We start from the raw sequence: 13,018 nt of genomic DNA on the forward strand, positions 1-13,018 counted from the left end.
TGGTGACCCCTCTAGGCAGAGCAGAGGGGCTGTCTCACTCACGTCTCAGAGCTCTGAGTAGGGTTGACTGAGCTGTGGGCCTGCTCTGTTGCCCAGCTGCCCCACCACTCCCCTCCTATTCCCCCAGGTTCTGAGCGCAGATGCTTCCTGATGGACCCTGTGGAGTAAACCCCCTGAGTCGGCATCTGGGAACCAGCTGTGCTGCAGGGCGTCCAGCAGGTCCCACCCTTGGGCCTCATGGACCGCCGAAGCGTTTCCCCTGTGCCTTTGAATCGACAGTTGTTGCATCGTCCCTGCTTGGGCAACAAAACAGAAGAACACAGGATCCTTCACAGAGGAGGGGCCCCCCAGGTGCAGTTGGTGCTCTCGGGGTGCCCTGTGTGTGGTGTGTATGCTGTTATGAGGGAGGAGCCAGGAGGCAGGAGCTTAGTCTACATTCTCTCAGCCCTGTTGGCATTGATGGGATCTCTCTCCTGCAAGAAAATGATAAATCCCACCTCATTCAAACTGGCTCAGAATAGGAAATAATTGAAATCTGTCCCATTTACTTAACCAAGCCAGGGTAACCTGAATACCGAAACCTGATAAAGACAGAACAAAACAGGAGCACTGCCCACCAAATTTAGCAGCACTAAAATAGTAGGAAACCAGTGACCACCGGGGCTGGTGCAGAGTGAGCCCTGTGACTACAAGGGCCCCTCTGGTGGCATTTTCTTGCCCAGTCAATGTGAGCCCAACTGTGCTCCTTTCCAGCGCTGGGACCTTGGGTTTGCTGCTTTGTGAAATGGGGTGATGGGAGGACCCACTTCCTAAGGCTCCTGTTATGATGAAGGTAATTCATGTATATGTATTCTTTGCTCAGTCATGTCTGACCCATTGTCACCCATGGACAGAGGAACCTGGCAGGCTACAGTCCATGGGATTTTCCAGGCAAGAATACTGGAGTGGTTGCCATTTCCTTCTCCAGGGCATTTTCCCATCCCAGGGATCAAACCCACATCTCCTGTGTCTCCGGCATTGCAGGCAGATTCTTTACCCCCTGAGACATGGGGGAAGCCAATTCATGTACAGCACACACAAAGTCACCAGCATGCAAGCTGGGAGGGCTGCACCTATGGCAGCTGTGCTGTGTCATCTGGATGGTTAATGATCTTTAACAGAAGTCTCCACTTTTACCACTTTACTGGGAAGCCAGAATCTTCTGTAGAGCCCAAGCTGATGGAACATGAGAAAAAAGTAAGGGAGGCTTGAATCATCCATTTTCCGTCAACCGTCCCTTTGTGTGTACACAGCACCATTCTTACCGTTCCATCCTGCAACCCTTGGCACAGCCCCAGGACACCAGTGTGTTGGCTCCAACGACTCGGTTGGAAAGGCCATCTGGTCACATCTTTGACAGCAAAGCAGCCCTGGGTATTTCTACCAGGCCTGGTCCAGCAGGACTGCATGTCAGCTTTCTAAGTCCCAGAGAAACAGAAGATCCAGAAGTTCTTGCCCAAGTCCAGGATGTTTGGCCAAAGGAAAGTCTCTTTTCCCTTTTTACTTGAGTAACAAAGAGGATGAGATGGTTGGATGGTGTCACCAATGCAATGGACATGAACTTGGGCAAACTTCAGGATATGGTGTGGAACAGGGAAGCCTGGTGTGCTGCAGTCCATGGGGTCGTGAAGAGTCAGACAAAACTTGGTGACTGAACAACAACAAAATTACATTTGTTGTCTTGGACCTGACCTGGCAGAGTCCTTGCAGAAGAGCTAATCTTGGTCCCACAAGGGGTGGATCAGGCTCACAGCTGAGGGTCACCACGGTCAGTTCCAGAGAACAGCCATCAGGGGACCAGTGACTGGTGTCCTGGGCTGTCACAGGATCCCATAGTATTTCCATAGTTCAAAGAGGAAGAAACAAGAAGCAGAGTCAAAAAGAACAACCTGCTGGAGAACACATTTGAACACACTTTGGGGAAAGGATTTTCCACAAACAGAAGGTGCAGGTGTCGGCCAGGAGAGGACGGGCCCTGCTCTGACCACTAGGTGGTACCTCAGGCCGTGACTGGAGAGCAGGGACAGAAGGGGCGGCGGCGGGCAGGAGGCGGTCCTGCGAAGCTGCATAAAGGATGAGCCGCAGGGAGGCTGCAGTGCCTCTGCCACCCAGTCCTCATCCTGCGGGGATGGCACTTCCCCCTGGTGCCCAGGCTGAGCCCCGGTCCCGGTCCCGAGTGCAGCCTCATGGCTGCTGTGCAAGAGGAGCCGCGCCAAGGAGACAGGGGAGACGGGTAAATAGCCATGCTTTCTATTCGCTTCAAGTTGGCTTGAATGGATGCAAACCGTGCCTGACCTGCATGTGGAGAAGAGCTGGCTGGGGACTCAAACGTCAATGTGGTGGCCGTTATTCCTGAAACCGAACTAGGCAAATAATAGTGACTCTTGACGATGGAGGTGATGACAGAAATTGTGACTCTCTCCCTAGATATGCTCTGAGTTTGAGGGCAAACAGAGATTTGAATATAAATTGCAGGAGAGGAATCGGGCAACAGAGGAGGAAAGTACCTTGCTCTGCTGCTGCTGCTGCTAAGTCACTTCAGTGGTGTCCGACTCTGTGTGACCCCATAGACAGCAGCCCACCAGGCTCCTCCGTCCCTGGGATTCTCCAGGCAAGAACACTGGAGTGGGTTGCCATTCCCTTCTCCAATGCATGAAAGTGAAAAGTGATAGTGAAGTCGCTCAGTCGTGTTCGACTCTTAGCGACCCCATGGACTGCAGCCTATCAGGCTCCTCCACCCATGGGATTTTCCAGGCAAGAATACTGGAGTGGGTTGCCATTGCCTTTTCCAATCTTGCTCTAGTTCTTGGTAAATCTAAATGCCTCATTTCTCTGTACTTCATTTCTGTGGAACTTATACAACTGTCTGTTAATCTGACTTCATGGAATTTCAAACACAGAAATTAGGGAAATTTTAATTCAGGGCTTCAATTTTAGTGTGTATATGAAACCTAAACTTATGAATTGAAGACAGTAACTTTTATTTGTGATTATGCTCAAGTTAGTTGATCACCTTGGTTATGATCTTAGTGACAACTGTAGGGATGAATCCTTGGGGCTTCAGGATGAACAGGAGGTACCTGTCTGCCTCTCTTGAGACCTGCAGGTCCTTCTGGACTCAGAGGCCACTCAGGAAATGTGGGGCAGTCACTGTGTGTGTGGAACCAGGAGACTGGAGAGGTTCTGCAGGTTGTGAGCTGTGGCACTTTTGAGAGTAAGCATGGGCACCAAGATGACAAGAACAAGACTGAAAGTGTCTTGTGCATGCTGGGGTGTCTGATGACTCTGCTAGGAGGTCTGTGGAAGGAGGGGAGAAGGGCGGAGGGGGCTTCACATTAGAGGGACTCTAGGCACACAGGGCACGTTGCTTATGGTGTGGTTGCTCTCCACATGCATGTACTTCTGTAGACTGTTAAGCCCTCTGGATCACGAATTAAAACCTGTTTTACAGTGATCAGCTGCTCAGAAGAGGAGCAATGAACTCCTCATTCCACCTGCACTTCTTAGATCTTGGGCTGAACGCCACGGAAGGCAACCTCTCGGGACTGAGTGTGAGGAACGCGTCCTCACCATGTGAGGACATGGGCATCGCGGTGGAGGTGTTCCTGGCCCTGGGCCTGATCAGCCTGCTGGAGAACATCCTGGTCATCGGGGCCATTGTGAGGAACCGGAACCTGCACATCCCCATGTACTTCTTCGTGGGCAGTTTGGCGGTGGCCGACATGTTGGTGAGCTTGTCCAACTTCTGGGAGACCATCACCATCTACCTGCTCACCAACAAGCACCTGGTGATGGCCGATGCCTCCGTGCGGCACCTGGACAACGTGTTCGACTCCATGATCTGCATCTCCATGGTGGCCTCCATGTGCAGCCTGCTGGCCATCGCTGTGGACCGCTATGTCACCATCTTCTGCGCCCTGCGCTACCAGCGCATCATGACGGGGCGGCGCTCAGGGGCCATCATCGCCGGCATCTGGGCCTTCTGCACCAGCTGCGGCACGGTCTTCATCGTGTACTACGAGTCCACATACGTGGTCGTCTGCCTCATCGCCATGTTCCTCACCATGCTGCTCCTCATGGCATCTCTGTACACCCACATGTTCCTTCTGGCTCGAACCCATGTCCGGCGCATTGCCGCTCTGCCTGGGCACAGCTCTGTGCGGCAGAGGACTGGCGTGAAGGGCGCCATCACCCTGGCCATGCTGCTGGGCGTCTTCATCATCTGCTGGGCCCCCTTCTTCCTCCACCTCATCCTGATGATTTCGTGTCCTCAGAACCTCTACTGCTCTTGCTTCATGTCTCACTTCAACATGTACCTCATCCTCATCATGTGTAACTCTGTGATTGACCCTCTGATATACGCCTTCCGCAGCCAAGAGATGCGCAAGACCTTTAAGGAGATTGTTTGTTTTCAGGGCTTCAGAACACCCTGTAGGTTCCCGAGCACGTACTAAACTAAAAGTCCTTCTCTCTGCAGCTCTTCTCTCTTTCATCGCCCTTATGCCAAGGTGGGTTAGGAGGAGTCAGAACTGGAAATTACACCATACATTCCCTTCATCTTTTCTCCACCTTGAATCTGTGTCTAAGAGGCAGCTTTTCCCTGATCGGCAGTCATTGGGTCAAAGGTGCACGTGCCACTTCTCTGCCTTGAGAACGCCCGTGACAGTTTCTTACAGCCTGCTTTCCTCCTGCACTTTCTGCTGTTCCCACCCACTTCTGGGGTCCCCGGCACCCTCCATCTTCTGAGTGTGTGCTCAGGGGAGGTGACACTCCATGAGCAAGTCTAAGTATGATGAGCGTGGCTGGACCTGGGGGAAAAGCTGTGAACACACTACGGTGCATGATCACTTTCTGTCCCAGAAGCAGTTCCCTAACTTTCTGTGATGCCCCTGGGAGTTCGGCGTGCTTTTCGGGGCAAAGTAGAGCGGTTAGATTGTTTCCATTTGAAAATTTCTGTCTATTTGCTGTGGGAATTTTCCACAGCTCTCCTTTCCTGAACTCCTGGTTTCATGGCTTGTGTCCATGATTGTACAGGGATGACATTTCTTTAATTATATTTCTGTCAGTCATGTTTTTGCACTAATCTAGACAGAAAACCTCTTGCCACAAACTTTCCCTTACATGGCATGAACATCTTTGTGACTCTTTCTTACTGTCTTATTCTGACTCGGTCCGGAATTTCCAAGTGAATGTTTTGGGGGCATGGGAGGCCCCGAGGTACCTGCCATGAACACACCCCGCAGGCAAGCTATCTTTGATCTTCTCTGACGGGGTCTGTCTTGGAGTATGAAGCCCCGTCCCTGTACCATCTGCAGTTTGCTGTCTGACTCCAGAAGTCCAGGTGCCCAGCACTAGCCCCGCTAAGTCAAATCTTTTCCAGTGCAGAATGGACTAGGAAAGTGGAGTTCAGTCCTAAGTCTGCCCCTAATCATATCAATTCAGGTTGCATCTGTGCTGACCCCACAGGGCAAGCATGAGAAAGCGTGAGAACACTTGAAACTTGGAAAGCACCCTAGAGATTGTCTGTTTATTTTAAAGGAAGGTTGCAGATGGGTGGTGCTAGGAGAGGATGCAGAGGTCTGTCAAAGCAGTGGTCTGGAAGCCAGGAGGCCTGCCTGGCCACAGAGCAGGTGTGGGCCTTGGCATGGCTCTAACCTCTGTGTCCCAGGGCTCTCATCTGAAGGGCTTGGTTCTTATGGCTCTGAATTCCATTCTCTTGTCTTTGATGTGAATAGCTTCTCTTTTGTTGTGGATATTCATGTCTAGACTGTCCCCAGTGAAGGAATATATGTAAACAAGCAGTGGCCCACTAGGGTCACAGAGTGGTGAGTGTGAGGGTCTATTGACCAGAAGACCTCCCTGGGTGCCATGCACAAGCACAACCTATAGACACGACCCCCACTCAGCAGCTCAGAGTCCTGAGAAAAATGGTGCCAGCTCAAGTAGGAAAGTGCATAAAACATACGAATCTTCTAGAAAGGGCAAATTAGCGGGTTGTTGACAGTTGAGGTTTAAGGAGGCAACTAACCCTTCAAATGCATCCTGTCCTTTTAGCTGACATTCCCAGGTATACCCACTGGCATGAGTGAGCTCCATATGACTGTTCTGGGAACCACCAGTGCAAGTTACGTGGGTCGTGTCAGGATCCCCGGCTCCAGGAACATGGGCTTCTTGCTGCCCGACTCACCTCGGGGGCCCTGTTGCCACAGCAGTTTCTGGTGCTCAGTTGTTGTTTGTCGTTGTTGCTAACCACATGCGTACTTAGCCTGCTGCCCGCCAGCACTCTCAGAGTGCTAACTGAGGTCACCAGGGCCACGATCCTATAGGCAGATCACACTTCAGCCCTCGTGGTTTGCCCTGTGGCTCTGCTGGGGACTCACTCTCATCAGGCTGACTCACTGTTCTAGGTGGATTCTGGCTGCAGACAAGGTCTGACCTTCTCTACAAAGGTCCTTGAGGAAATGCTCAAAGGTCTTGTAATCTCTGTATAAGTAGTGCAGAAATAGCCAAGTGTTCTGACGAGTCTTCACTTGGAAGAAGTAACCGGAATGCAGAGACTCAGTAAATATCTGTAAATGAGCCTGGAATCCCAGCCCACAGCCCCCAGACCAAAAAATATCCACAGAACTGTTGTACGCTATTGTATATTAACTATTTCTGCTTTTGTAGCAACTTTATTTGATGTAAAAACATGTGTTCAAAAAAGGTTAATAAAATGGAAGGACCAGACCACCTGTTTTAACTGGCCATTCTGACCTCTGATAATCAGAGGGTCTTGGGTCTTCTATCTGTCAGCAGCTGCTGCAAAATGAGGAGGGATATTCACTGGTGAGGTGTGATGGTGTTTTCTTGATGGTATTTATCGCCTATAGGATGGTCATTTATCAGTTCAAAACAATTTAACTCCTGGTAATAAAATTGTACACATGACATTATATCCTGTCCAGAATTCTGTCTTTCAGGAAGTATTTTGGTGTTATTATCTGTTCTCAGTAGGATGGTAGAGAAAGTGCCATTCAGGGATCTCTGCCATTACAGTTTGGGGGGCATGAATTATTTCAAGACTTGTAGAAGCAGTGTCCAAAGTCCAAGGTGCTACCTACAACTGAATGTGAATTCAGGAGGCACGGATTGTGTGTGCTGTGGAACGAGGGCTGTGGCTGAGTTCTCACAGGTGGGTGGCTGGTGTGTGTTGAGATTTCCAGGGAGGGAATAACTCTAAAACGCTAGGTAGTCTCTACATCGGGCCCAGATGTCGCTCCTCTTGATCTGGAGACCAATAAACTGAAAGGCCACCTTATCCGATATTTTTCCCAGTGTAATGATGGTGGAAGAGGGGCCACACAGACATGAGCCCCTCCCAGGTGCAGTGAGTGGGAGACTCGGCTCACCTGCCCAGGGCTCAGTGGTAGCCTGTGGCCAGTGCAGCCCCACTGTTCAGGACCCACCTTGGCTTGTTTATTTTCCAGGCTTGCTGTACATCTCTCCTTTTTGCCCCCAAGACTTGTTCTTGCTCTCATCTTAAATATGTATGCTTGAGTCTATCCAACTCAGAGGGAGTCATGCTTTTAGTTTCTTTTTCCTGAGCCATTTTGCCCTGCTGAAAGACTTACTGGATCTTTCTGATAAACTCTGAGCACTTTACACTGACAGCTGCCTTGGAACCACTCAGAGGATTTGTGATGGTGGTGAAAGCCACCCCCTTGATTTAATCCTGTGCCACATCTGAGATTTAACTGATTTACTTATTCAACTTGCTTACTTTTACTTATTGAGTCTAAAAAGCTGTATCTCCCCACTCTCAAGCCCTGACTTCGGATTCTCCTGAAAAAAATTTTTTTAAAGATGGTTTTAGATGCATCATTGATGAATCATATTTGTTTATTTATACACGTGTGGTAAAATACACATGAGATAAAACCTATCATCCTAACTATTTTCAGGCCGGCAGTTACAGGGTGTTAGGTGCGTTTTCACTGTTGTGCTCTCATCTGGAGTCCCTTTCACTCCTGCTGGTATTCAGGTCACTGTCTCTGTAGCTCATCTCCTTGGAGGATCTCATCAAATACAGCCAACTGTAGCCAGTGCACATGACCCCTATTCCCACCTGTCCTTGTTTGACTGTGTAGATCATCCATCAGCCAAGCTCTCTGCCCCCACATAATAGGCACCTGTCCTCCATGCTCTCTGAGCACCCTTTTTGGTTTTGATACAGCCACTTTGAAGTAACAATTTCCATACTTATCTGGTGGGCCTGGAGCAGGAACTGAGATTTCACCTTTTGAATAACCTCTTAGATGCTGTTGGTCAAAGACTCCCACTTAGAGAACCAAGGTTATTCTGCAGAAGAAACAACTCCCAAGTCTCAGCATCTTAACAAAGGTTTAGTTTTCATCATGTTATGTATTGAGCACAAATTAGCAAGGAGTCTCCTAGTTACTTGGGACATAGGACGATAGAAGCCCCATCCTGACACACAGATGTGAGTTCCTATTTCTGCTCACACGTTCACCATCTGTGACCCAACATCAAAGCGAGCTGGAGAAATCAACCCTACTATGGCCCTGGAAGGGGTGAGCTGAACGGGGGTAAGCAGTACCTCTCACAAAGCCAGGAGTGTGGCTGGTCAGTGCCTTGCCCTCGAGAAGCTGACAGGCCAAGAACCACTCTAACAGGCACTTGCAAGGGCAAGTGCACTCTGTGTAACTACAAATGAACTTGTGTAGCACAAAGTTACTGTGATGTATAACAGGAAATATGTATCTGTTTTTTTGTCACCATTCGTGGCACAGGGCTCTCGGAACTCTCGGAATTTACTAAGCCTTGAGATCAATTAATGTGTCTTTTGTTATGTTGATGAGGGGTGTGCTGCAATTCATGGGGTCGCAAAGAGTGGGAAACGACTGAGCGACTGAGCGTCTGAACTGAACTGAACTAAAGGAGCTGGAATCATCTAAGAGGAATCAGTCACAGGTTAGAGGTTAGGACTTTCAGTCTCATCCCTATCCCCTCTCCCACCATCAGGGAGGGGAAAGCAGATGGAGATGGAGTTCAGCTGCTGAGGGCCATGGTTTAAATCAATCACTCCTGTGTCGAGAAGCCTCCATAACCCCCTATTGGACAGGGTTCTGAGAGCTTCTGGGATGCAGAACACCTGGAGACCTGGAGGCACCTGGAGGGCATGGGAGCTCCAGCCCCCTCCCACACACCTTGCCCTCCTAGTCTCTTTCAGCTGCTGCCTCTGAGTCATAAGCGCACACTCTAGTAAGTAAAATGTGTCCGAGTTCTGTGTGACTTTCTAGAAGGGACAGCTGGAGTTCCGGCGGGTGTGTGACATGGGAGGGGTGCCGTCCTGGCTCAGAGGCTGCCCCCAGGCCCGTTGTGTCAGAAGTGGGCTGGCGCTGGGGACCTGCAAGGTGCTATGTGGAAACACATCCGTCTGTGGGGCCGGGCTGTGTGCTCCCCTCGGCAGGACTGACTCCCACAGGTGGGTGTGGGGCTCTCGGGCACACGAGGGCCGAGGCTGGAAGAGCCCCCGAGGGTTAGCCTCCTTCCACCTTCTGTTGTGTAACAATTGAGGGAGGGAACACGAGAGCTAGTAAAGTCAGGGGAGGTGATCTGTCCGCAGGCATGTTACGTAAGGCCTTGCAGGATGGGGCGGGTCTGCACCGCTGTGGAGAAGAGGGGGCAAGGGATGGGGAGCTACTTGGGTTTGTGGTGAAACAGCATGACTAGATCTAGCCGAAGAGCTTCCTGGTGGCTCAGGTGGTAGAGTCTGCCTGCAATGAGGGAGACCTGGGTTTGATCCCTGGGTTGGGAAGATGCCATGGAGAAGGAAATGCCAACCCACTCCAGTATTCTTGCCTGGAAAATCCCATGGGCAGAGGAGCCTGGCAGCTTACAATCCATGGGGTCGAAAAGAGTCGGACACGACTGAGCAACTAAGATGAAGAAAAAAGAGCTGAGGGAATAAGGTAGAAGAGGAAAGCCACTCAAGTGTGCTGGAAATTATAGAGGGGGGGATTATGTGGGCCTTGAAGGCCGAGAAGTATCTATTTTACACTGTTTTAGTCTCCCTAGGGAGACACTGAAAGTTTTTCTTTCTCGTCTCTCTTTAAAAATACATGGCTTGTCAATGAGTGTGAGGGCAAATTCAAGTGACTGCCAGGGGCAGTGGGGCAGAGGGGAGGAGTCACAGTTAGGTGGGTATGGCCCGAGGGCCTGGACTAGGTGTGAGCAGGAAGTCAGGCTGAAGGAGGGGTCTCTGTCTGATACCCAACTAACTACCAAAATTTATATTAATTCAGTTCAGTTCAGTTGCTCAGTCGTGTCCGACTCTTTGCGACCCCATGGATCGCAGCACGCCAGGCCTCCCTGTCTAACACCAACTCCCGGAGTTCACTCAGACTCACATCCATCGAGTCAGTGATGCCATCCAGCCATCTCATCCTCTGTCGTCCCCTTCTCCTCCTGCCCCCAAGCGGTCCCAGCATCAGAGTCTTTTCCAATGAGTCAACTCTTCGCATGAGGTGGCCAAAGTACTGGAGTTTCAGCTTTAGCATCATTCCTTCCAAAGAAATCCCAGGACTGATCTCCTTTAGGATGGACTGGGTGGATCTCCTTGCAGTCCAAGGGACTCTCAAGAGTCTTCTCCAACACCGCAGTTCAAAAACGGCGCTCAGCCTTCTTCACAGTCCAACTCTCACATCCATACATGACCATTGGAAAAACCATAGTTTTGACTAGACAGACCTTTGTTGGCAAAGTAATGTCTCTGCTTTTAAATATGCTGTCTAGGTTGGTCATAACTTTTCTTCCAAGGAGTAAGCCTCTTTTAATTTCATGGCTGCAGTCACCATCAGCAGTGATCTTGGAGCCCCCCAAAATAAAGTCTGACATTGTTTCCACTGTTTCCCCATCTATTTGCCATGAAGTGATGGGACCAGATGCCATGATCTTCATTTTCTGAATGTTGAGCTTTAAGCCAACTTTTCCACTCTCCTCTTTCACTTTCATCAAGAGGCTTTTAGTTCCTCTTCACTTTCTGCCATAAGGGTGGTGTCATCTGCATATCTGAGGTTATTGATATTTCTCCCAGCAATCTTGATTCCAGCCTGTGCTTCTTCCAGCCCAGCGTTTCTCATGATGTACTCTGCATAGAAGGTAAATAAGCAGGGTGACAATATACAGCCTCAACGTACTCCTTTTCCTATTTGGAACCAGTCTGTTGTTCCATGTCCAGTTCTAACTGGTGCTTCCTGACCTGCATACAGGTTTCTCAAGAGGCAGGTCAGGTGGTCTGGTATTCCCAACTCTTTCAGAATTTTCCACAGTTTCTTGTGATCCACACAGTCAAAGGCTTTGGCATAGTCAACAAAGCAGAAATAGATGTTTTTCTGAAACTCTCGCTTTTTCGATGATCCAGCAGATGTTGGCAATTTGATCTCTGGTTCCTCTGCCTTTTCTAAATCCAGCTTGAAAATCTGGAAGTTCATGGTTCATGTATTGCTGCAGCCTGGCTTGGAGAATTTTGAGCATTACTTTACTAGCGTGTGAGATGAGGGACTCGAATTCCAGTTTGCCATTATTGCTCCTATTGCCTACCATAGGTTCCTTGAGATTTTGGCAAGGTTTATGGCCTCTGGGCTTCCCTGGTGGCTCAGACAGTAAAGAATCTGTGCAGTGCAGGAGACCTGGGTTTGATCCCTAGGTTGGGAAGATCCCCTGGAGAAGGGAATGGCTACCCACTCCAGTGTTCTGGCCTGGAGAATTCCATGGACTGTATAGCCCATGGAGTTACAAAGAGTTGGAGACGACTGAGTGACTTCCACTTTCTGGCCTCTGATTGAGAGCGACTCTTAACTGTCCTTTTCCAGAGACCTTTTAGATCCCAACATCCTGCATCTGTCCCTTCCCTTCTTACTTACCCTCCCTTCCTTTTTTCCTTGCATCACTGGGCTCACTGGGAGAACAAATGAACTTTCTAGTTCTAAGGAAAAGACAACTGTGTTTCCCACACGTGGGCTTTGTCCTTGGTGGTCATGTGTGCATTGGAGTGGAGGGTGTGAGTCATGGAGGGAGCCTCATCCACAAGGGGCTTCTTTGCTTCACTTTACAGCAGCCCTGACTACGTGGGCAGAGCTGGACACAATCACTGGGAATGACAGGGTAGAAAGCAGGCCTTACAGAAACATCCTCTCCCAACCTGTTTTTAGTACCTTTGTGAATTCCTTCCCCTTTATACTTTTTGTCGGTCATTTCCATGGATTTTCAGGAAGAAATGGAGATAGATACTTGAATGAGAAATCGATTTGAGCTGCTTTTGGGGCCAGCAGGACTAGCTTCCTGTGCAAAGCAGAAAGGCAGGACACCGCCTAACCGTGGTTCTAGCACAAGCGCATGGCTATTCCCTGGATGAGAGTTTTGCCACCATGAAGGGGGGCAGGAACCTTGCCTCACCCTGGCCCCTTGATCATGCTTCTGTTGGCCTTTTTCTTGTCCTGACTCCTGACTAGAGTGAGCAAAGCCATGGTCAGTTCAAAGACCATAACCCAGGGCAGAGGAGAGGGCAGGGTCCCTGAAGTGTCCCCTCCCCCAACGGTTCAGAGGTGAGTGGCCCTTCTAATTTCAGACATTTCTTTCTGCCCGCAGTTGGCAGTGAACATGTCTCAGAATTGAAAGAAAGTTGTTCAGTTGCATTTGATTCTTTGTGACCCTGTGTTCTATAGCCTACCAGGCTCCTCCGTCCATGGGATTCTCCAGGCAAGAATACTGGAGTGGGTTGCCATTTCCTTCTCCAGGGGATCTTCCCGATCCAGGGATTGAACCCAGGTTTCCTGCATTGCAGGCAGACGCTTTAATCTCTGAGCCACCAGGGAAGCCCACAGTTCCACTTTTCATCCCACCCTCTGACCAGCCGGTCAGGGAGCTAAAGTAAACCCCAGGGGAGTTCTCCGGAAGCCTCAGTGCTCCAAAGCTG

At 49.9% G+C, this 13,018-nt stretch overlaps 1 protein-coding gene across 2 annotated transcripts; it reads left to right on the forward strand.

Moving 5' to 3' along the window:
* The first annotated feature begins 2,131 nt into the window (after positions 1 to 2,131).
* On the forward strand, positions 2,132 to 6,974 carry MC5R (melanocortin 5 receptor). 2 transcript variants are annotated; one of them, XM_042239121.2, is made up of 2 exons: positions 2,132 to 2,272; positions 3,491 to 6,974. In XM_042239121.2, the coding sequence occupies exons 1-2, from the start codon at positions 2,226 to 2,228 to the stop codon at positions 4,491 to 4,493; spliced, it is 1,050 nt and encodes a 349-aa protein (XP_042095055.1). In that variant the 5' UTR covers positions 2,132 to 2,225; the 3' UTR covers positions 4,494 to 6,974.
* Positions 6,975 to 13,018: the final 6,044 nt, after the last annotated feature.

This window comes from Ovis aries, chromosome 23 (genome assembly GCF_016772045.2).
Source record: "Ovis aries strain OAR_USU_Benz2616 breed Rambouillet chromosome 23, ARS-UI_Ramb_v3.0, whole genome shotgun sequence".
In the NCBI taxonomy this organism is placed as follows: domain Eukaryota; kingdom Metazoa; phylum Chordata; class Mammalia; order Artiodactyla; family Bovidae; genus Ovis; species Ovis aries.

Bases quoted from the DNA above. Each gene is read 5' to 3' on its own strand.
- MC5R (XM_042239121.2), top strand. From the start codon at position 2,226: ATGGCTGCTGTGCAAGAGGAGCCGCGCCAAGGAGACAGGGGAGACGG. The intron at 2,273-3,490 runs GTAAATAGCCAT...CCTGTTTTACAG, and splicing joins CAAGGAGACAGGGGAGACGG to TGATCAGCTGCTCAGAAGAG.